Source organism: Lithobates pipiens, unplaced genomic scaffold, assembly GCF_037356315.1.
Source record: "Lithobates pipiens isolate NorthernLeopardFrog02 unplaced genomic scaffold, aLitPip1_a1.2 Scaffold_10, whole genome shotgun sequence".
NCBI lineage: Eukaryota > Metazoa > Chordata > Amphibia > Anura > Ranidae > Lithobates > Lithobates pipiens.
In genome coordinates, this window is record NW_027507686.1 from 109403817 (window position 1) to 109429388 (window position 25572).

The 25572-nt window shown below is 46.6% G+C and overlaps 1 protein-coding gene across 7 annotated transcripts in view; it reads right to left on the reverse strand.

The window, feature by feature from the left end:
• The window catches only part of CTCF (CCCTC-binding factor), a 364630-nt gene that overhangs the window by 67523 nt on the left and 271535 nt on the right, over nt 1–25572 (reverse strand). For all 7 annotated transcript variants that reach the window (XM_077457321.1, XM_077457303.1, XM_077457314.1 and 4 more), the window contains one exon: nt 12411–12593. In XM_077457321.1, the coding sequence (XP_077313447.1) occupies nt 12411–12593 (183 nt within the window). The remainder of the gene's footprint in view (nt 1–12410; nt 12594–25572) is intronic.

The following is a 25572-nucleotide window of genomic DNA, read 5'->3' on the forward strand; positions in this document are numbered from 1 at the left end:
AAAGCTCAACCCCCCCACAGTTAGTAACACTCCCCTAGGAACACTTAACCCCTACACTGCCACCCACTGGTTAACCCTTTCACTGCCAGTGTCATTTACACAGGAATCACTGCATTTATATAGCAGTGATTACTGTATAAATGACAATGATCCCAAAAATGTGTCAAAAATGTCCGATGGGTCCCCCACAATGTCGCAGTCACAATAAAAATCGCTGATCGCCGCCATTACTAGTAAAAAAAAAAAAAAAAAAAAAAAAAATTATTAATAAAAATGCTATAAAACTATCCCTAGTTTGTAAACGCTATAACTTTTGCGCAAACCAATCAATCGCTTATTGCAATTTTTTTACCAAAAATATGTAGAAGAATACGTATCGGCCTAAACTGAGGGAAAAAAAGTTTTTTTTTATATATTTTTGGGGGATATTATAACAAAGTAAAAAATAACGTGTTTTTTTCAAAATTGTCGCTCTATTTTTGTTTATAGCGCAAAAAATAAAAACCGCAGGGGTGATCAAATACCACCAAAAGAAAGCTCTATTTGTGGGAAAAAAAGGACGTCAATTTTGTTTGGGAGCCACGTCGCACGACCGCGCAATTGTCAGTTAAAGCGACGCAGTGCCGAATCGCAAAAAGTGGTCTGGTCTTTGACCAGCAAAATGGTCCGGTCTGCAAGTGGTTAAACACTTCAGCCCCGGACCAGTTTGCTGGCCAAAGACCAGACCACTTTTTGCGATCCGGTACTGTGTCGCTTTAACTGACAATTACGCGGTCATGCGACGTGGCTCTCAAACAAAATTGACGTCCCTTTTTTCTCACAAATAGAGCTTTCTTTTGGTGGTATTTGATCACCCCTGCGTTTTTTATTTTTTTGCGCTATAAACAAAAATAGAGTGACAATTTTGAAAAAAAAAAAAAACTTTTTTTTACTTTTTGTTATAATAAATGTCCCTCAAAAATATATTTATATAAAAAAACAATGTTTTCCCCTCAGTTTGGCCGATACGTATTGTACATATTTTTGGTAAAAAAAATATTGCAATAAGCAATTGATTGGTTTGCGCAAAAGTTATAGCGTTTACAGAATAGGGGATAGCATGACATTTATTATTTTTTTTACTAGTAATGGCGGCGATCGGCGATTTTTATTGTGACTGCAACATTATGGCGGACACATCGGACATTTCTGAAACATTTTTGGGACCATTGTCATTTATACAGCAATCACTGCTATACACGTTCACCCAGTTCTCCTCTGAATCATTCAGATGTTAATTAGCAAACTTCAGACCGGCCGTTACATGTGCTTTGAGTAGGGAGACCTTGTGGGCGCTGAAGGATTTCAGTCCTTCACAGCAATTGCTTTCTTGGAGACGATGGTCCCAGATGCCTTGAGATCATTGGTAAGATTTTCCCGTGTAGTTCTGGGTTGATTGCTCACCGTGCTCATGATCATTGAAACGCCATGAGGTGAAATCTTGCATGGAGCTCTAGACCGAGGACTTCAGACTTCCGTGCCCTCAGCATAGTGAAGATTACCGAATCCAACAGACCTCGGTCCCTTAAAGCCAGCGACGGTAAAGCAGGATGACCTATAGGACCTTGCGACAGAAGGTCTTCTCGCATTGACAGCTGCCAAGGAACATACACCACCATTCGTACTATGTCGGTGTACCATGGACACCAAGGCCAATCTGGATCAGAATCCCCAGAATCCCCTCGGTCTCGATTCTGCGAAGCACGTGTGGTAGTTTTAGTGGGGGGGGGGGGGGAGGCATAAATCAGCTGATAATGCCCCCATGGAGCCACCAACGCGTCTGCCACTTCCGCCCAGGGATCCTTTGACCTGGCCACAAACCTCTGTACCTTCCGATTGAGTTGAGAAGCCAGGAGATCACCATCTGGCATGACCCACCTTAGGCAAAGAAGCCAAAATAATACGGATGAAGCGACCATTCCCTTGTTCCAGCATCTGATGACATAGCTACTCTGCTTGGCAGTTTTCTACGCCCGGAATGTACACGGCCGACAGAGGCGACACGTGCTGCTCTGCATACCGCAGGATGTGAGCGACCTCCAGTGCTGCAGCTGAGCTCTTTGTTCCTCCTTGACGGTTGACATACGCCACTGCCATGGCATTGTCCGACGGGATCCTGACCGGACACCCCTGCAGCCTTTGTGATCATGTGGAGAGGCACCACCTGATCGCCCTAAGTTCCAGCACAATGATTGGCGGGCGGGATTCTTCCTGGGTTTAGTGACCATGGGCCGACTGTACGCCCCAAAATCCACCCCAACCGGTCAGGCTGCAGTCCAATGAAGACCTCGGCCACCGGAGCAGGGAATCCCTGACTAGCTAGCTCACCTGAACTTGACAATCCAGGGACAATGGAGATTTGTCCCATTTGGACAGGATCTCCTTTTGCAATACTCAAGTGTGGAATTGAGCATACAGTACCGCCTCAAAAGTGGCTACGACACCAGGACTCGCATGCAAAAAACGCAGCGACAGCACCTCCGGGACACCAATAACATCACCGCAGCTCGATGAGTCTGCAGCGTGTCCGAAGGGAGAAAGACTCTCGCCTCTGAGGAGTCCAGAAGCAGGCCCAGGTACCCCAGGTGTTAAGTCGGCAACAAAACCGACTCCTGTAGGGTCAGAACCCAACCAAACTCCCGAAGAGTTTGCATAGTGATTGCCACATCCTCCCTTAATTCTGAAGTGGAAGCTGCTCTCAGAAGGAGGCCGTCCATGTAACCAACGATTGTGATCCCTCAGTGGCTTAGCAAAGCCAAAATTGGGGCTAGCACCTTGGTGAGGACCCTCTGTGCCGACACCAGGCCAAAAGGGAGAGCTACAAACTGGTAGTGCTCGTCCCCGACCGCAAAATTGCAGAAACCTCTGATGCTTGATGTATATGGGGACATGCAAGTATGCATCCTAAATGTCCAGGGATGCAAGAAAATCCCCCTGATGGAGTGCAGCGACCACTGAGCGAATTGATTCTATCCTGAACCTTTGTACCATCACAAAGCTCTTGAGGACCTTGATGTCTTTCTTTGGGGCTAGAAACAGATTGGAGTAGAATCCCTGAAACCTTTCCGGTGTTGGTACAGGTACTATCACCCCGTGCAACAGCAGGTCCTGTACTGCCCCCAACAGGGCTTCCCGAGGAGCCAGAAGGTCAAGGTCGGAGGGAAACTATCTAGTATCTTGAGGAAACCAGTTAGCAGACCCACTGGTTGGAAAGTAGGGAGGTCAACCGGGTTGCAAACTCCCAAAGGTGACCCCCCCCCCCCCCAAACCAAGAGTCGGGCGGGGGAAACCTTCATTTGATAACAGATTTGCTCGCAGGATTGTGAAACCAGGGACGCTTTCGTCCCTCAGCAGGCACCTTGTTGGACTGGGAATGCTTACCTGGCAACGTGGGCAGATGAAAACCCACTTCTGAGCAGAAAAAGTAGAGCCCTCGCCTACGGCGTGGCTCCTTACCTTTTCTGGACTGTGGGAGCAACGTACTCTTACCCTCAGTAACATTCTTAATAATGTCATCCAGCGAAGCTCTAAATAGCCTCTCTCCCTGGAAGGAGAAGTCCGCCAGTGCTTTCTTAGATGCCTGGTCCGCAGACCAGCATTTCAGCCAAATCAGGCAACTTAGCACTACTGCTGAGACAGAGGCTTTAGAGAGCAAGGGGGCCATATCAAAGGCCGAATCACAGACATACTTAAGGCCCTGCACCAACTGGTCCGCCAGCTCCACGCAGACCGGGGGAAGCCTGTTGCTTTTCCAACTCACGGTGCGACACCAGGGCCATGGCTAACACTGGCAGCAATGCTGACCCCACCACCGTAAACATGGACTGGGCAACCACCTTAGTCCTTCTGTCGGCAGGGTCCTTGAAAGCAGGAGTCCCTTCCACCTTATTTAACCTGGATATGGGTCCATTTCTTCAGTATAATCTCCTCAAAGGGGTAATGCACCTCCATGCGTTTCGGGACTGAAAAGGCCAGCTGCGGTTTTCCCCACTCCTTGTAAATAAACTTATCAAAATAATTTAGTGGGCTCCTTGAGGGTAGGGACCAATGTGAGTGTGAAATGTACAGGGATAGGGACAATTGTAGACACTCACTCAGGTTGAACTGGATGGACTGTTGTCTTTATTCAACCTAACACCTTAGCTATGCGGGCCGGCTTGTGGGACCTGAAGGGGGCCGACACCTCTGCAGATGCCCCTGCCGTATTATCCATCTTTAGGGTATCCCACACCGATGTAATAAGTGCTCCTACCAGCGCCTTTTCCTGCACTGATCCGGACACTGGGTCATCCTGTCGGAACGGTCCTGGTCCACATCCTCCAATATGTCAGAACAGGGTCCGCCCGTCACAGCGGGGCCGGAGTCTGAACCAGAGATTGCCCCAGAAGACAGTGGTGCATTTTCTACCCCCTTGTGCCCGCACACCACTTCCACCCTGGCAACAATTCCAGGACCGGCAACAGAGCGCCCATAGGCACTGCAGGTGCAGGGAAACCAGTTGCAGCAAGAGGGATTTCTGGGTTAGAAGTGCCAGCTTCCAGCGCCATGCCTGTCACCACTTAGGGACCTAAGGCAAGTCACACAAAGTCTACCCTCCTAGCTGCCACAGACTGAGGGGCCACCCCGCAGGACTGACCACCCTGACCCAGGTACTGTGCCGTGCTGCTGTCTGCTCTCCCCTGTGTCATCCACAAGGTGTCTGTGTGAAAAGAATGCTGTTCTAGACGTTAAGAGAGCACCCAGCGCTAGAGGCAAAACTACCTGAGGCTACTAGAAAATGGCCACCTCAGTAAAAACATCTGAGGGCACTGAGAAAATGGGCAAACTTCCAGAAAGTGGCTGAAAGACAAAAAAACTGGCAAAACGTTAATTTTGTCTGGGAGACACGTCGCAATTGTCAAAGCGAAGCAGTGCCGAATCGCGAAATGTGCTCTGGTCTCGGGCCAGCAAATTGGTCTGGGGCTTAAGTGGTTAAGGTGGTCAAACAGGCATGATAAATCCACAGAGCCACAAAACCATTAATGGAGATCAAAGATGGCTGGGTGTTGTAGTTCCACCAAATAATCAGAGGTGCATGCATGTTTTTATCTGATGAGATAGGAGTATCCTGCATTTTTCTTTGAATAAATATGACCCTGGTTTTATACTGCTACACCATGAGGAGTACCTTTTATATTTTATGCATGCAACTCTGATTATTTGGTGGAACTACAAGACCCAGCCATCTGTTATCTCCATTAATGGTTTTGTGGCTCTGGATTTATCATGCCCGTTTGATCACCTGTGATTAATTGGTCTATTCTTTTTGGTAAAAGGCCTGGTGTGTTGATGTTAGGTGGAGGATAAGTCCAATTTGTATTTGTCTACACTGTGGGTGATTCCAGTGTTTTCTCACAAACAAGCACTTTATTTCAAACACTAAGGACTTATTTGCAATACTACATTTTTAGCGCTGCATATCATTTTTCATGCTTCTTATTGTCACCATACAATTAATGCAGCTGCTTTATTTCCGTTACTAGCACAGTGATTAATCTTAAATGAACTGCATGGTCGAGCTGCCAGAAAGACACCTTTACTGTGCCAATGCCACACGTTACATTATGCCCGACAACACCATGACATGCCTCAAGTCTTCTGGCACACTAATCTGGAGTGAGGAGACCAAAATAGAGCTTTAGAGCCGGTTCACACAGGGGCAACTCAGGATCCGACTTCAGAACGCCCCTAGTCGCGTTACATGTAAAAAACAAAGTAAGTGAATGAGAGCAGTCTTAATGCACAGTACTCAGGTCGCTCCGACTTCAGAAAAGGTTCCTGTACTACTTCTATCCGACTTCTAGGCAACTGGTAGCCAATGATTTCAATGGAAGTCGCCTCCAAGTCGGATCTCCATCTATATTGAGGTGACAATGTCACCTCTCACAGAATAATCAGCTCTCGAGAGGGAACTACACGCCAAATTTTAAATAAAAAAACGACATGGGTTCCCCCTCCGGGAGCATACCAGGCCCTTAGGTCTGGTATGGATTTTAAAGGGGAAGTCCCCCCAAAATCCATACCAGACCATTATCCGAGCACGCAGCCTGGTCGGTCAGGAAAGGGGGTGGGGACGAGCGAGAGCCCCCCCCCCCCGAACCGTACCAGGCTGCATGCCCTCAACATTGGGGGGGGGGGGGGTCTGTGCTTTGGCGAAGGGGGGGCGCCTGGCGGCCCCCAACCCCAAAGCACCTTGTCCCCATGTTGAGGCCAAGGGCCTCTTCCCGACAACCCTGGCCGTTGGTTGTCGGGGTCTGCGGGCGGGGGGCTTATCGGAATCCGGGAGCCCCCTTCTAAAAGTGTCAATAAAAACAACACAGGTTTTTAAAGTAATTTATTAATCAGCTCCGGGGGTCTTTTTCCAACTTCTCTGCTCGGTCTCATCTCCCGGGTGTCCGGCCTCTTCTCCCACTCTCCGGCGTCGTCTCCCGGGCTCCTCCGCTGTCTTCTTGCAGCTCATTTACTTGCGGAGGAGCCCGTCTCCTCCGTCCTGACGTTGACACGCAGCTCTCTTCCGCTGTAATGGCTTGTGCGACTACTTATATAGGTATGGGGCGTGGCCGCCAGGTGATGTCACAAAGTGACCCCGCCCGTTTATGATGCCCCGCGACTTGACTTCATAAATGGGCAAGGTCACAGTGTGACATCACCTGGTGACCATGCCCCATACCTATATAAGTCGTCGTGCACGTCGCACAAGACATTACAGCGGAAGAAAGAAAGAAGAGAGAAGAAGGATGGAGGAGACTGGGCTCCTCCGCTAGTAAAAGAGCTGCAAGAAGACAGCAGAGGAGCCCGGGAGAAGACGCCAGAGAGCGGGAGAAGAGGCCGAACAGAGTGGAGAAGTCGGAAGAAGACCCCCGGAGCTGATAAATTACTTTAAAAACCTGTGTTGTGTTTTTGACACTTTTTCCCCCAAGTGAAAGGATCCCTTACTCATTAACATAGGGTGGGGGGCCGGGATCTGGGGGCCCCCTTAAAGGGGGCTCCCATATTCCGATATTCTCCCCGCCTGCAGATCCCGACAACCAACGGCCAGGGTTTTTAGCAAGAGGCCCCTGTCCTCAACATGGGGACAGGTGCTTTAGGGTGGGCGGGCCCCAGGGCGCCCCCCTTCCCCGAGGTGCGCTCGCTAGTCCCCATCCTCTTTCTTGACCGGCCAGGCTGCGTGCTCGGATAAGGTTGTGGTATGGATTTTGGCTTTTTCGGCAAGGGGGGGGGGGCTTCCCCTTAAAATCCATACCAGACCTAAGGACCTGGTATGCTCCCGGAGGGGGAACCCATGCCGGGTTTTTATTTAAAATTTGGCATGGTATTCCCCTTTGAGAGCTCATTATTCCCTGATTGGCCACGGCCAAAGTCGCCTGGCCTGGGGCAACTTCAAGTTGTTTTGTATGTCTCCCCAAGTCGCGCTGTTATTCATACTCAAGTTGTGTCCAAGTTGCCTCCAAAAGTCACGATGGAAGTCGCGTTGCCCCTGTGTTAACAGGCTCTTATGTTCACAACTATAAGCACTATGTTTGGAGAAGGGTTAACAAGAGCTACAGTGACAAGAATACCATTCCCCACCGTGAAAGCATTCTGTTCTGACCTACAGTTGATAATGAATCCCATAAGGAATAAAATAATGCGTTTGCCTGCTCACTCATGTTTTCTTTAACCCCTTCGTGCCTAAGGGTAAAACAACTCAATGCCAAAGCATAATTTTGCAACTTTGACATATTAGAACTACTAATTGGGACAAATTGGGCTTTCATTTGGTGGTAAATGGTAATGGGTTTATCATCAAAGGAAACCTGGCACAAAATAGTTTAGCTGTATATTTCTTGCTAATACCATAACCTACCAAAGGACAACCCAAAAATTCTCCTGATTTTGACAATCATAGCGCATGTGTGTATGTTAGTTGTTTGTACCCGTAGTACAGCACAGAAACAATAGTGCGCATGTTCGTTTTTTATCCTACCTTAAACACACTGGCGCCGACAGTAATACAGTGCCTTGTGAAAGTATTCGGCCCCCTTGAACTTTTCAACCTTTTGCCACATTTCAGGCTTCAAACAAACATATAAAATTTTAATTTTTTGTGAAGAATCACCAACAAGTAGGACAATTGTGAAGTGGAACGAAATCTATTGGATATTTTAAACTTTTTTAGCAAATAAACTGAAAAGTGGTGCGTGCAAAATTATTCGGCCCCTTTACTTTCAGTGCAAAATCACTCCAGAAGTTCAGCGAGGATCTCTGAATGATCCAATGTTGTCCTAAATGACTGATGGTGATAAATAGAATCCACCTGTGTGTAATCAAGTCTCTGTATAAATGCACCTGCTCTGTGATAGTCTCAGGGTTCTGTTGAAAGCGCAGAGAGCATCATGAAGACCAAGCAACACACCAGGCAGGTCCGTAATACTGTTGTGGAGAAGTTTAAAGCCGGATTTGGATACAAAAAGATTTCCCAAGCTTTAAACATCCCAAGGAGCACTGTGCAAGTATCAGACCACTGCAAATCTACCAAGACCTGGCCGTCCCTCTAAACTTTCAGCTCAGACAAGGAGAAGACTTATCAGAGATGCAGCCAAGAGGCCCATGATCACTCTGGATGAACTGCGGAGAACTACAGCTGAGGTGGGAGAGTCTGTCCATAGGACAACAATCAGTCGTACACTGCACAAATCTGGCCTTTATGGAAGAGTGGCAAGAAGAAAGCCATTTCTCAAAGATATCCATAAAAAGTCTCGTCTAAAGTTTGCCACAAGCCACCTGGTAGCCACACCAAACATGTGGAAGAAGGTGCTCTGGTCAGATGAAACCAAAATCGAACTTTTTGCCCACAATGCAAAACGATATGTTTGGCGTAAAAGCAACACAGCTCATCACCCTCAACACACCACCCCCACTGTCAAACATGGCGGTGGCAGCATCATGGTTTGGGCCTGCTTTTCTTCAGCAGGGACAGGGAAGATGGTTAAAATTGAGGGGAAGATGGATGCAGCCAAATACAGGACCATTCTGGATGAAAACCTGTTGGAGTCTGCAAAAGACCTGAAACTGGGACAGAGCTTCCAACAAGACAATGATCCCAAACATACAGCAAAATCTACAAAGGAATGGTTCACAAATAAACGTATCCAGGTGTTAGAATGGCCAAGTCAACGTCCAGACCTGAATCCAATCAAGAATCTGTGGAAAGAGCTGAAAACTGCTGTTCACAAACGCTCTCCATCCAACCTCACTGAGCTCCAGCTGTTTTGCAAGGAAGAATGGGCAAGAATTTCAGTCTCTCGATGTGCAAAACTGATAGAGACATACCCCAAGCGACTTGCAGCTGTAATCGCAGCAAAAGGTGGCTCTACAAAGTATTAACACAAGGGGGCCGAATAATTTTGCACGCCCCACTTTTCATTTTATTAGCTAAAGTTTCAAAAATCCAATAGATTTCGTTCCACTTCACAATTGTGTCCCACTTGTTGGTGATTCTTCACAAAAAATAAAAATGTTATATCTTTATGTTTGAAGCCTGAAATGTATCAAAAGGTTGAAAAGTTCAAGGGGACCGAATACTTTCGCAAGGCACTACATACTGACCTTTACCTTCGACACCAACCTAGATTAAACCTTGATCTTTTTTTCCCCTACACACACACTTTTTTCCTCTCTCTGCAAGGACAGAAAAAGACGCAATGTATCTATCTCGTCCATTTACAGAGACAGAAAACAAGGGGGCGGGCTTCAGTGTGACCGATTACTGCGATTGATAACCTGATCACTGTGATGGCCTCTGATTATCTGGAATCAGACGTTCTGGGTTCTAATCATTAGAAGGGGCCCCGTGTTCTCGGTGAGACACCGGTCCCTCCGTGCGGCACGCTCCCAGTACGGAGGGAGATACGCAAATATACAGCCCCAATGGAAAAAAGCCCAGTCCAGTGGCACTGCGTAATTGTGTGTTGACGCCAAGGGGTTAATAAATGGTACACACATTACCAATTTCCCATGTGTAATAGTGTTGATGAATTTAAGCATCAGGGCACTGATACATTAGCAAGATTACCAGGAGTTTAGTCTATTGCTGTTACTCTACCTGTTGATGTACTATATTGCTTTTCACATCTGATGAAATGTGCATTTGAGAAGTTTTATTCATGATTAAATCATCGCTGTACAAGAATGCAGTTCTTTCCAGAAACATTTTTAGCATGGAACTGATGCACTGTATTCGATTTGGAAGGTTTTTTGCATGCATCTAGTAATATCTTAGGAGTGTTATGCATACTATGATCTGCAATTGTTGCAGTGTGTTAGATTCAGTCACGCAACACTGTATCCACCGAGTTCTAACAATATACCTGCTGAATTCTCTGCTGGACTTCTTTAATCCCCTTATTGCTTACAAGATTTGAGGTTATAGATCTAGGTCAGGGACATGCAATTAGTGGACCTCCAGCTGTTGTAGAACTTCCCATGAGACATAGCAAGACCAACAGCAACAAGCATGACGGGACTTGTAGTATGCAGGTCCGCTAATTGCATATCCCTGATCTAGGTGGTTTCATGACACGTGGTTTAACTATATGCACTTTAATTTTACTAGATTACGCATAGTATGCTTCCAAAGGTTAGTGGAGCTTACTTGAGCACTTCAGAGTTTCTTGACAACCTTATTATTTTAATAACATTGTGTGAATTGTGAAGCTGGGGTTATCATTGAGGGTGCATGCATGATTGTGTAGATTTCATGTTAAATTTTGAATTTGAAGGGGCCGCTGGAACCTTCTGGGATGGGAAAAAACAGCGATTAGAGCTAGTGGCTATAGCCGCCAGCAGTAATTGCATCTAAAGCAAATCCAAAGGCTGGCCATACCAGTGGATCTGCTTGTCCATACATGGATCGAAATTAAGCCAGTTCCTGCTGAACCAGCCAAATTCTGATCCATGTATGGCCAGATTTAGTCTGCATGTAAAAATGATAGAAAAAAAATTATATATATATATATATATATATATATATATATATATATATATATATATATATATATATATATATAGGACCACAAATCAGTGGTTCTTTTTTCTGAATTTCCTAATGAATATACATGTCTCACATACCACAGACATCCCATGAGGTAATATTTTGTGCCCAAACTGTAGTCAAACAGAATAGATACAGTAGTTTTTGCCACTTCAATACTAGGTACTTAGCCTCCTCCCTGCCCCGGCCAATTTTTAGCTTCCAACACCATCACATTTTGAATGACAATTGTGTGATAACACTACCCATATGAAATTTATAACTTTAATAGCGCTCCCTTTTGGTTGTATATCACTACTGTTTTTTTTTTTTTTTTTAATAAAAATTTTACCTATAGTCTTCCTTCATAAATTTAGGCCAACATTTACGCTGCTACATTTCTTTGGTGAAAATAACCCAAATAAGTGTATATTAGTCTGTATAGAAGTTACAGAGTCCATGAACTACGGCATATATATCTGAAAAGTCATCAATCCAGACGTGAAATGATGAAAGTCTATCATTTATTGAGGCTCTAAATTGCCAGGACAATGCAAATATGCCCCAAATGACCCGTTTTTGGAAAGTCCAAGGTATTAAGAGGCATGGCAAGTTTTTGGAAGCTGTCTTTTTTTTAAATACATACTATCGCAAGAGCAGTACAGTGTCATCATATAATTGAAGTGCCAGTGACCAGGGACACTGACTGGTGACAGCATGTAAAAAAAAAAAAAAATTATTTGTATTTTCTTTTTTACTTTGTTTTTTACCTTTGAGAGATAATTATATTTATATATATTATTTTACATACTATGACCATCACAATACAGTGTTACCATATTACCATAGCAACACTATCATGGGGAGGTGATCAGGATAGGAGGTGAAAAGTATGCTAGCTTAAAAACAGTAATTATTACCCATTCATTGTGTACTGTTTTGATTAGCTGTGATTGGCCACAGCTAAATCACATGGTAAAGATAGGCTGTGGTTGGCCTGGTCTGTACACTGACCCATCATCCCATGGCACACATGCGAGCAATTAGCCTGGGAGGACATCGTATGACATCCACAGCAAACAAGAGAGCTCCCGCCCAGCCATTATTTTACTATAAGCCGGATGGGAAGCAGGTAAATATCAAATGCTTCCATTTCTCTACCAGTTTGCATATGTTTGTTACTGTAAAGAGCAATTTTCACAATTTTATTTTTATAGAAAAATGATGCACTATTCAGTAAAGCAGCATAGTTTTCAGTTAGCTGAAAGATTCAAAAGTTTAAAATTTGTGATGGTGATAAAACAAAAATTGCCAAACTTACCCGACGTGTAAATGTTTTACCACACTTGGAACAAACAAATGCAGCAGGAACAAAGCTGGGGTCATGATATCTTTTGAAGTGCATGTCCAGGAGCTGTTTCTGGCGGAATGTTTTATCGCAATGACTACAAGCATAAGGTTTCTCTCCAGTGTGGGTTCGTTTATGCATGATCATATGACGCTCCTGCAGGATTTAAACAAATGTAATGAAAACAAAAAAACTAATAAAAAGTGAGAAAATGTTCTGAAATTCAATTACATCGCACTTACTAAAATTGTAGACTTGGCTGGCAAAGTATCCCACGGGAAAAAAATTAAACACGTGTAATACACGCAAATTTCCCCCATGTTTCATCCCAGTAAAGTGGTTTTAAAGGTAGAAGATTGAGATCCTTAGCGTGGGGTTACAAATCAAACTTTTCACTACTGCAGCCAGCCTCTCCCTTCTTTGATCGTGGCATTCTCCAAAAATAATTTTGTCCTTGTACCTGGGTCCCCTGATCCCCGTTTTTGTTAACCCGACCTTTCCTATAGGCCACAGAAAGGGTTCCCTTGATTGGACCCTTTCACATGTTCAGATTGTGCATAAGTGTAGCGCCAAAGTGTTTGTGTTATTGGCATAGCCAAACTAATGCCATTAAATGTAAATACCATAATTAACATGCATAAAATCTGTAAACCGTAGTTACTAGTGAATAGTGACAAAATGATGACAAAAATGATATACAACACCAAATTTCACATGTGAACAGTGCCATGTGAATAACTAAATAAAAAATAAGCGCAAGACTTAAATATATATGTCCATGAGAATTTTTTTTAGTCCAGTGTATATCTAAGAAACTTGGGGGTGTGGCCTGATCATGGCGCTGTGAAGCTGTGTATTTGGGAGCTCCGTGCAGCGCCAGGGTGGTGAGCCTTCACCAGTGTGCAGACCGTACAGTTTTTCAAAAGTCTGCAGCCAACAGGGAGCCAGGGACACCCGCCACGCATAGAGGCACAGAAATCGGCAATCTGAGCAACGGCCTCTACCAAGATTGCGCCGCCTTGCTCTACCTCTGTAGGCACTGCACGTCACAGAAGATGGTGGGCAAAGGCAGCCACAGTACAGGACAGGAGACGAAGCACTCTCCCGATTGATCGGATTCGCCGATCCCATCGCCGGACATCTCGGGGGTGGAATGTACACCTGCCCTGCAGACCACCAGCACTCAGGGGCAGCCACTAGCTGACGCATGGAGGGACATCCTCTCCCTCCTGCCTACTAAGCAGGACATTGCAGAATCAGCAGCAACAATAGTAAGCACCCTCTCTAGAGAGATCGACGACCTTAAGCAAAAAATAGACATTGTGGACTCACGGGTAACCGCTGTAGAGACCCCCTTGGTGGCCTTGGAATCCAGAATGGTGGCAATTGAGGCATCACAGGCTAATTATCAACGCCGCTCAATTATGTTGCAGCTGTCTGTAGATGGGGAAAATCGCAGCCGGAGAAATAACATTGAGCTGCGTGGTCTCCCTGAGGCCACCTCTTGGAATGACCTTAGAGCTACGGTCACAGCCATGTTCAATCGATTGGACTTCAACGGCACGGCTGAGCACCTATTTCCAGATCTCTCACAACTCACTAAAGATGATGCCCATTACTGGAAGTCCTTAGAAACGCTGGGGCTACATACAGATGCGGTCACCCCTTCCACCTTGCAGTTCATTAACCTATGTTGGCCTGACCATCTTTCAGATCTGTTTGCTTTCTTGGAGATCCCGGAGGTTCCCACCCTTGACTGGCTGGATTTCCCTATCACGTTCGTAAACACTCAGCCTGTTTCCCCGAGACCCCAGAGATCCAGAAGAGGACGACAGTCCTCCAGAACAAGAGCCAAATCCAGGAGTGCGCCAACCGCATCTGAAACATAATTTAAGCTAATGCCGTAAGTGGCCGCTAGAGTAAGATTTTCACGAGCACTGACTTCTATGGAACTGGCCGTGATATAGGTGTGATTATATACCTCTAAAGTTTGAGTCAAGGACTGGCTAGCCCAGTGGACAACATGCATAATTCTGTATACCTTGAATATGGTTTATGCTAAGCCGTTACCATGAGCAGCCAAGGTTCAATGTGTTTGGTTCCGGAGCCAGATGTGGATTGGCCAGCTGCACTGCCCCCCCCCCCCCCCCGTCACTGTATCCCAGGTTTTTTGTTTTTTCCTGGCATGTGATTGGGACGTGTGGCGGGCCGTTCCGAGAAGGTAATGCAACACTGAGTATTATGTTCCGAGTAGCTTGGTTTAGGCTGCGTCATGCTTCGTTCTGTAGAGCTCACAGTTAAGCCAATAGTGGTGGCATGGAACTTACTCCAGAAGTCGCTAATTGCTACTTGGCTCCCTATGGTAGTCGATGCCCCGGCTCGAGTAAGGTCCACCCATACTGGTGCCCAGCGCTGAGGTCCCAGTTTACCTTCTTCCCATTAAGGCTTCCCATCTGATGGCACATCTCCCAGTGCTATACAGTCAGCCTTCTACTCCCTGCACATAGGATGCACTTTTGTGTGCTAGGCTCTGAACAGCCAATACTAGAGCACCCTATTCATTTCTCTTTGGTGCTTTGTCTCTTGCTCTCTCTATTGCTATCCCTTTTATTTTCCCTTTTCTCTCCAGCTTGCCCTCTTGCCCTAACCTATTTCAACCCCCTTGGGGTGTTTTTTTTATCACCACGTTGCGATTGCACAGCATGGTGTCGCCGGCAGGGATTCACACCACTTTGACTGCGGGATTAAATTCACCTCCCTCAATGTCCAAGGCCTGTCCACGCCTGAGAAGCGTTCTAGACCTCTCCGATCTCCAAAAAATCTCACACTTAGGTACCGTTCCTACAGGAGATTCATTTTAAGCAACAGGCGGTCTCCACAATCCACAACCGAGACTTTCCCAGCTCTTACCATGCACCCTCGCCTCTAAATCAAAGGGTGTTAGTATTTTGATTGCCAAGTCGGTCCCATGGACCCTTTTGGAGGAGCGTGCAGACCCCCAGGGCTGATACTTGCTACTGAAAGGGAAAAATCAGGAATACCAAAGTGACCCTGGTAAACGTTTATTTTCCAAATTAAAACCACCTTACTTTTTTGCGGTCTCTAACCTCCACTATTTTGCAATTTCATGAGGGCATCTTCCTGATGGGCGGGGATTTTAACTACGTGCAGGAGCCGCTACTCGATGTTTCGAGAGGAGCATACCACCTTTCCTTCTCTTAAAAAAATAAAGGCAGAATTGCACGGCTTGAATTTAGTCGATCCGTGGAGACTTGTGCACCCAGAGGAGAGAGATTACAGGTACTTTTACTCTGTGCACCATACGTATTCCAGGATTGAATTCATTCTGGTTCAGCACAAAGATCAACCTCTTGTTGCCTCCTCCCAGATTAACTACATTTGTTTTTCAGATCATGCCCCAGCTCATCTGACCTTGAGCTGGGAGGCAGCTCCTCTAAAGCCCCCCCCACCATGGAAACTCAATGAATCCCTACTGCAAATCCCTTAAGTGCATAGTGACTTAGAGAAAACTCTCAAATTACTTCTCTAAAATAGCAACCCGTCACTGAGCCAGATGAAAGTATTGTAAAGCGCACAAATGTGTGGTACGGGCGGAGTTAATAAGGATAGGGGCCTTTAGGAAGAGAGAAAAACAGATCGACTTGTTAATATCTCAGGTGCGTTCCCTCAAACTACTCCATAAACATAGGCTCACCTTAAGGCCTTATTGAAGGCCTGAAGGGGATCTAAGGGATCTGCTTTAGCAAAAAAACACTCAGTCTGGCTTGGGGGAGACGCTCCCCATTTGAATTTGCTAACAAACCAGGTCCGATGCTTGCTAGAGCTTTGCGTGGCCCGAGGAAGTGCACCTTTATCCCATTACAACTAGGCAGGGGACCAAAGTAAATACATCTAAGCAGATAGCGGGGGAATTTGCCGACTTCTACCAGAAATTATATAACCTACACCCCAGGGAGTCCGCAGCAGCCAAGACGGAGTCAGCTAGTAAATACATCGGTGCCTCTGGTCTGCCTACCTTAACGAACGAAAAACGTGATGCTTTGAAGTCCGAAATCACAGCTGAAGAGTTCAATGCAGCCCTAGCCCAAACCAAACCGCGTAAGGCACCGGGACCTGATGGCTTCACTCTGTCTTATCATACTTTTGCATCCACCCTGAAATCTCATTTTGTGATGGCCTACAACACCCTGAAAGGAGGAAACTCCATACCGATAGACTCTGAGAGTAGAAATACCCCTTATAACCAAAGAGGGGAAAGACCTGCCTCAGTGCGGAAATGAACGGCCAATTGCCTTACTCAATGTAGACTTAAAGCTTTTCTCAAAAATTCTGTCAAACTGTCTTTTAGCACATATCCCGAAATTAACACATTTAGATCAGGCGGGCTTCGTACAGAGGAGAGAAGCAAGGGATAATACCGCTAGGGTAGTTAACCTTATCCATGTGGCACGCTCTACTGGAAAGCCCTTTCTCTTACTTTCGACAGATAAAGAAAAGGCCTTTGACAGGGTGGCCTGGCACTTTAAGCGGGCCACATTGGCTTGGGCCCTAATATGCTTAATTGGATATTGTCTCTCTACCCCACCCAGTCGGTGGCAGTACGGGTGAATGACTGGCGCTCAGATTTTCACTATCGCCAACGGGACGAGGCAAGGCTGCCCCCTGTGGGCCTTCATTTTTATCCTGACCCTGGAACCTTTTCTGTGTTACATAAGATGCAATCCAAATATTACAGGTATACAAAAGCCCCCAGGACACCATAAAATTGCAGCCTACGCCGATGACTTGATCTCCATCTCCAATCGGCGGGTTTTGCTTCCCAATATCTTATCGGCCCTCCAGGCATACGGCGAGCTGTCATATTTCAAAATCAATTGTGCCAAGTCCGCAGTGCTGAATATAACAGTTCCCGACTCTCTAGCTCAAAACTTACGTATGTCCTTTACATTTCATTGGGCGGATAAATCAATACGATACCTAGGCTTTGACACCACCTAGGAACCAAACACATTGAACCTAAGCACACCTGTATCCAGTCACTTATCTACCTCTTCTTCACAGATTGAAAACGGAACTCCAAAACAGGCAATCATTGACTTTGACCAGGTTCGGGCGATGTAATGCCCTGAAGATGATGGCCCTCCCGCGGATTCTGTACATTTTACAGGCTATGCTGATTCAGGTCTTTAAACAGCTTTGAGCGATAACAAGAGACTTCATTTGGGCACGTAGGCCACCCAGGATCAAAATGCAAGTACTATCTAGGCCAAAGGAAAGAAGGGGGGGCCTATGTCCTGGATTTCTTTAAGTACTACAGAGCAGTACACCTTTCAAGGATAGTAGACTGGCATTGTAATAGAAACTCTAAACGGTAGGTGGGAATGGAGATCGAGGATGCCTCTATCCCTCTTGACATCACCATGGCTCAACTCTTCACCCACAGAAGACCTGAGGAATCATCGCGATTGGAGACACTCTCAGGGTAGCCAGGTCAGCCTTCCACAGTATGGGTCTTAAACCACTCCCTTCCCCCATGACTCCCAACATAGGTAACCCCGACTTCATACCAGGGCTCACTAATAGAAAGATGAGACAATGAAGTTCCTCAGGGAAATAACGACTAGTTGACGTCTCCCACCATTAGACAAGTCCCACCATTAGACAACTCAAGTACCAAACAACAGACATTTACTGCGGTCCCTACACAGGGCATCATATACATATGATCTTACCCTTCTTGAATCTTTATGCATTGCAGGGGAACCCTCTCGACATACGCTTTTACTGTTATATAGCTACTTGATGACACAGAGCCATGAGCCTACCTTGACATTTATTTGCCAATGGGGAAAAGGGACTCAGTTTGCACTGCAGCAGGTGGAAAAGATTCTAACCCTGGTACATAAGTCCTCCATTGCAAATACCAGGAGATTGGGTACAAAATTGTTTTGCGCTGGTACAGAGTCCCTTATATACTTCACAAAATGGATAGAGCTTCATCTGACAAGTGCTGGCGGTGTAATGCGGAGGTTGGCACAATATTCCACAAGTTCCTTCTGAGAGGGGGTAACAACCACCATCAAAAGCTTGACATCCGTGGAATTGAATGGTAACCCTGCTGCATGCATTCTACACCTGACTGAGATACCCATCCAGAAATACAAAAAGGCACAGACGATGCAACTCCTCAAGGTGGCTAGGGCGTGTATAACTGCTCTGTGGAAGCAATTTCAACCAACCAGGGTCCTGTGGTTAATTGTATCCTCCATATGGAGGAACTGACAGCCACTCTACATAACAAGGAAGAACAATTCCAAAACAAGTGGCCCTGGAGACATTTTATGGGTACTAACGCATACGTGCAGGAGGTGGCTCACTCCACATCCTCATGGAATTCACAGTTTCAGCACATGGGGCACCATGCTGTGCCATCTGTCAACCAGGTGGGGGTGGGAGATTTTCATACCTTCGTCTCTCCCCCCCCCCTTTTTCCCCCTCTATCCCCTCCTCCTTTCTCTTCTTACATCGTATGTCTTAGCTTGCAGCCGTGGCCACAGCTATGATACAATTAAATATGACCAGAAGTAACTTAAAAATCAATCTGTAGGCAAGAGGATTGCATGTGACTCAGCCACCTTAACGATGTGTATGTATTGTCTGGTATAATCTGGTAAATGTTCATTGAGGCCCGTTAGGCCTCCTGGTCTCTTAGCTTATAAATACGACTGAATTGACATGGTAATCCAATTGGTGTCAAAATTGAATCTTTCGAGTCTGGTGTACGTGCACCGCACCCCCTATCCCCAGTCACACAGCGGCCTCTTAGCATGGGGAGGAGGGAAAGGGACAGGGAGAGGAGAAAGGGAGAGGGAGAGACCCCCTAATAGACCTCCCCGGGAATGCCCAGCTGCTCCATCCTACTGAGACAGGTGGAACCACGCTTACCCCTCGTGCAGGGACTGCTGGACCATTCCACAGACAGACCCATCACCCGAGCAGTAAGGGGTGCCTGTCGGCCACGGCACACTGACATGGACAGCAGTATCCCGGTCATGTGTGCCCCGGAGCATATAGCTCGCCGGCTGCCCCTGAACCAGATGAGACATGCCGTGAGTGACCTAGCACGTAGCTAAAGTCTGCACGCGCTTGATTGACCAGGCTGAGGAGACTACCGGGATCTATATTATCCAGCCTGTCTCCCAGTCCGGCTGTTGATTGTAATCACAGGAATCAAAAAGCAGAAAAGAAAAATCCAAGGACCAATGGTCCCCACAGGGAGACAGGTCCTTCTATACTAAGCAGAAAAAAAAATTGAGCTGCTGGAAGCAGAGTGAGGGATTATAGCCATAGGACTACCCCCTGGGGGGGTACTGTGCAGTTATACTGTTTTTACATGTTCTGCCTAGTCCTCTCCTGAAAGTGGCAATATTACCCTAAGGTCAAAATTAAAGGTGCAGTGTCCATCAATTAACGAAAGAGAAAATTGGAGCGATTCCTTCAACAAAGAAGAGGGGAAGAAATTTTGGCACAGGGAGGTGTCTGATGGAGAGAGAACCCCTCCCAGACTTACCGGAGGTCTGCCGTTCAGCCGAAGCAGCATCTGCTTCAAGACACAGCATGGCTCTGGGAAGCATGAGTACTCAATACAGCCCCCTAGTGGTGACACATAGGCATGACAGCATTTACTAAATTTAAAGGACACATTTCATAAGAACATTTTTAAAAATGTCTTAGAAAACTCCTTAACTTTCCCACCGCAGGGTTTTCTGTGGTAAACCAACAGACTCAATCTTCACCCTTTACGGTGGGTTCCGTTAAACCTTCAGGAGCTGGGAATCCTAAAAGGAAAACCCACAATCTTGGACCTGCAATAGGACCCTGGCAGTAAAAACTTTATGGCCTTAATACCAAAAAGTACTGCATCCCAGGATCCAGCTTCCCAAAGCAGAGCATTCACAGGCAAAAACCTTGTTTCTTCTAATATAAGGCCCGGGTAACATTTAATACGGCCAAGAAAAGAAACTCTGAATGGATCAGTCTGCACAGCCAGCCCCAGCAAGGATTGCTCCAGTGGAGCACAGCACATCTTGACTCCTGACCAACACCTTAGACACTGGCGAAAAAACACATTGTTTATAACATCTTACCTGTAAAATCCTTTTCTTTCATGTACATCAGGGGACACAGAGCCATAGTACTTACTATGTGGGTTATAGGGCCACTGATAGGTGATGGACACTGGCATGCCCTAAGGCAAGAAGTGCACTCCCTATATAACCCCTCCCACTACTGGGAGTCCTCAGTTTTGTAGCCAAGCAATACAAGTGTATACCAAGAAGGACGGGACCTATGTGTCCCCTGATCTACAAAGAAAAGGATATTACAGGTAAGCCATTTTAAAGATCCTGATTTCTTTTCTTACATCAGGTGACACAGAGCCATAGGATTTATTATGTGGCATGTCCCATAGCAATGGCAACTGAAGGGAGGGACACAACAAAAAGGAGGCCAGAGGACTTATACTGCAGTCTGCAGTATACTGATCCCAAAGGCAATATCCTCATGATCTTTAATACGTATTTGATAAAATCTGATAAACATATGAACCCAAGACCAAGTCGGGGCCTTACAGATCTAAGCCATAGAGGCCTGATGATGCTCCACCCAAGAGGCACTAAATGCCCTGGATGAGTGTGCTCTAACATAAGGAAGAATTTTCTTCTTTAAGCTGAAACTTGAACAATCACTTGAATCCATTTGGAAAATAGTAAATCTTGACACAGTCTGTCCACATTTTTGACCCTCTGGCAGTACAAACAAAACTTGTTTTGCTAACCTGAGCGGTCGCCTTTAAATAGACTCTTAGCGCTCTTACTACATCAAGGGAATGTAGTGCCTTCTCTTCCCTAGATTGAGGCTCTGGGGAGAAAGAAGCAAGAATATTATCTTGGTTTAAATTAAAAAACTTGTTACAACCTTTGGTAGGAATTCAGGATGAGGACATAAAACCACCTCATGCTTATGCATGATCAAATATGGCTCTTTAAAAAGACAGAGCCGCTAGTTCTGATACTCAAAGCAGAAGAAATGGCAACCAGAAAGATTATCTTTCTTGTCAAAAGAACCAAGGGAATTTCTCGTAAGTGCTCAAACGGCTGATTCAGCAAAGCGAATAAGACCAAATTTAAATCCCAAGGATTTAGAGGTGCCTTGATAGGGGGAATAATCTATGCACCAAGATTGGGAAGAGACAATTGAAAAAAAACACTGACAAGGCCGGGATCGGACCCTTGATAGAAGTCAAGGCCAGCTTTATTTCAGATCCCATTTGCAGGAATCAGGGATCCTGCCTATGACATACTAGAAACAAAACAACAAGAGATAGAGGTGCCTCTGGGTGCAGACTGTATAACAGTTTATTTGATTAAAAAGTAGTAATAGTAACACTCACATTATAGTAGTTAAAAGCAGGCAGATAAAGTCCCATACAAAGGAGGGGGACCCATCCCTGGGATGGTAAGCTGGTCTTCTGCTTATCTCAGCACTGCATGTTTTTCCGGCCAGCAGTGGTGGATGGGCATCTGAACAAGGCTTGGAATGCAAGCTAGACTCCAGGCGAGGGGGGATGACGTCACCGGACATGCCATGTGTTTCCTGAGCTGGCTAAGCCTTGAGGGACAGTACGGCCGTGGAAAGGCGTTGCATGTCCGGTGACGTCATAACCCCTCGCCTAGAGTCTATCTTGTGTTCCAAGCCCCGTGCAGACGCCCATCCACCGGTGCTGGCCGGAAAAACATCCAGTGCTGAGACAAGCGGAAAACCAGCTTACTATCCCAGAGATTGACTACACTGAGGCGCCCCAATCCCCCCCCCCCCCCCATTGTATGGGACTTTATCTGCCTGCTTTTAACAACTATAACGTGAATGTTACTATTACTACTTTTTAATCAAATAAACGGTTATACAGTCTGCACCCGGAGGCGCCTCTCTCGTTTTGTTTCTAGTATTACCGGGAACATGGTTTCTGTTTCCACTGGACGGCTGCCGTGACTGTGGACTTTGCTAACCCTTGGCCCCCTTCTCTCCCCCCCCATTCCCTTGTATCCCGTCTATTCATTTCCTGCCCATTGTTATTACATATGTATATAGAATGGACCTATTGCCTCTCATGTGCTTTGAATTCATATCTATTCGGCACTGTGATGTCCTTTTTGGAAATTATGGTAGATTGCCTTATTTTTAGCGCCATTTACTTGTATATCTATGACATACTTCCTGGGGTATCAACCCCAGGATCCACACCAAGAAACATATGCCTTCCGGACTACAGCAAAGGATTCCGGAAGCAGGCTTCCTGGCATTAGTCAAAGTAGACACTACCGAAGGAGATCACCCATGATCTTTTGTAAAGTGGGATTCAGCAGGCAAACCTGTTAAATTTTTCGTCCATAAGGTAGGATGAAATACCGGACCTTGTGTGAGAAGGTCTGGCTATAATGGCAGAGTGCGAAGGACTCCTGCCACCATCTTTATGATCTCTGTAAATCAAGATCATCTGGGACCCACTGGGGCCACCAGAATCACCTCCTTTCGTTCCTGTTTGATCCTGCGGAAAAGGCGCGGAAGTAGCAGAACTGGAGGAAACACATAGATCAGTGAAAACTGATCCCATGGGAAGACTAATGTGTCTGTTCCGCCTACTAGCGAATCACTGGTTCTTGACACAAAGTTGTCGACTTTGTTGTTGAATCTGGACGCGAATAGGCCCATGTCCGGAATACCCCATCTCTGACATTGCTAGGAAGATGTCAGGGTGAAGAGACCATTCTCCTGGAAAGAATTGTTGGCGACTCAAGTAGTCCGCATGCCAATTCTCTATTCCTGAAATGAAAATTGCCGATAGGCAAGGAATGTTGTGTTCTGTCCAAGCTAGAACATTATTCACCTCTTTTTGGGCTGCATGACTTCTCATACCTCCCTGGTGATTGATTTAAGCCGCCGCCGTGGCCTTGTCAGACTGAATCCTGACAGGACAGTCCTGTTGTCTGACCGTCCAAGATTCTAGGGCCAGACGTACTGCCCGCATCTTCCAAAATATTGATAGGCAAGGTCTTCTAACCCATCTCCCTTGAACAGAGTCTTCAAGGACTGCTCCCCAGGCTAGAAGGCTGGCATCTGTTAATACTTTCCAGGATACAGGTAGAAAAGATTTTCCCTTTTGCTGGATAACCACCAATTTAGGCTCTGACTTACGTCGGGGGTCAAGCATATTGGAAAAAAACCAAGGCCTGAATCTTATTATTCCAGACCAACAGGATGATGTTTTGAAGCAGTCTTGAGTAAAAACTGCACGTAAGGGACGGCCTTCGAAGGAGATCACCATTTCCCCTAACAATCTCATGCACAGCCAAATTTTTCTTTGTTTAGATAGTTGAATTAGTCCTACAATGGAACAGATTCTTGTCTGGGGTAAGAATACCTTCTTCTGGGGGCGTGGCCTGGCGATGCACTAGAGCGGACGTGCTTCGCGGGAGCTCCGGCATCGGCGCGGATTTATTGATCTGATTTAACAAGATCCCCCTCACTACTGCTTACCCCAAGCATGGGGAGGAAAACGGGCAAGTCCCTGCCCAAGAAGGGCTCAGCTTCAGGCACCATTAAGCGTTTCTTAGCCGCGGAGACCGAGGATGTCCCGGACCATGACGGCCTAGGCCGCACAGCACGTTGCCGGTGCACAGTCCCGCCTCTTCAGCTAGGCCGGAGGGCAGATCCCGCTCGCCCGACACCTCGGCCGAATCGGAGGATGAGGGAGACCTGGCCGGACCTGCCGAGATAGCTACCAGGGTGAGTGATCTCCCGACTAAAGCCGACCTCGCCTCGATGCTGTTGAACCTCGAACGAGCGATTCGGAAGGACGTGTCGGCGGTCCGTTCGGACTTATCGCAGGTACTGGTACGTGTGGAGGAGACGGAACAACGACTGGACAGACATGCGTCTGCTATACGATCGCTTCAGACGACTACCCGTCAACTTACGATCGCCCACCGTACGGCTCTCTATAAGATCGAGGACCAGGAGAACCGAAACCGACGCAATAACGTTCGGATCCGTGGCCTTCCGGAGGCGACCGGAGACGACGACCTTTTGCCTTCAGTCAGGGGCATTTTTAACAGCCTTCTCGGCAGAGCGCCCGACGCGCCATTGAAGATCGACCGGGTCCACAGGGCCCTCCGACCTCGCTCCATGACCACAGAGGTCCCGCGAGATATTATCTGTAGACTCCATCATTATCCGGATAAAGAGTTAATTATGAAGAAGGCCCGGGATGCCACGCCGTTTGATTTCCATGGCGCCTCTCTCACCCTATTTCCGGATCTGGCCAAAGACTTTGGATAGGCGTAGAGCCTTGCGTCCCCTCACGGAGCTTCTGCAGACAGCTTCTATCAGGTACCGGTGGGGCTTCCCTGCAGCTTTAATCGCCTCGGTCAATGGCAAGACCTCTGTCCTAAGGTTCCCTGAAGACTTACCACGATTCTGTGCTGACCTGAACCTTGACGTGCCTGAGTTACCGGGTTGGACTGATGTCCTCCCGCCACCACCAAAGCTTCCTGACCGTCAATGGCACAGAGCGGGCCGGAAACCTCTGGCTGCGGATCTGGCATCCCAGGTGCATCCCTGAACGGCGCGACGTGCGGTTATCCCTGTGTGCTCTGCTTTGTCTCTCCGGTCCTCGCGGACGTCTTGGATCCTGCAATCGGGATGCTGTTTTCCTAGTACTTGCCATTGACTTGGTTTTTGGCCTCTGGATTACCTCCCTTGCTGTTCGTGTTTTGCTACATCGGGACGATGTTTTTTTTTTCTGTTTTACCCTGTTCCTGATGGTTTTTTTTTGTTTGTTTTTGAAGACCCGGATGCCTGTCAGTGCTCGATCTATGGGGCCTTCCCCGATTATACTCCGCCAGATGACTGCGCTTTTGCCGTGCCCTATGGCACATCCGTGGGCCCCTGTGATCTTTGTCCCTGAACCTGCTCACCTTCCTCTTGGCTCCGTAGTCAGTTCCTGATTGGACTTAAATCCTGTTTATTGACCCTGCTTGGACCACTGTTATTTACA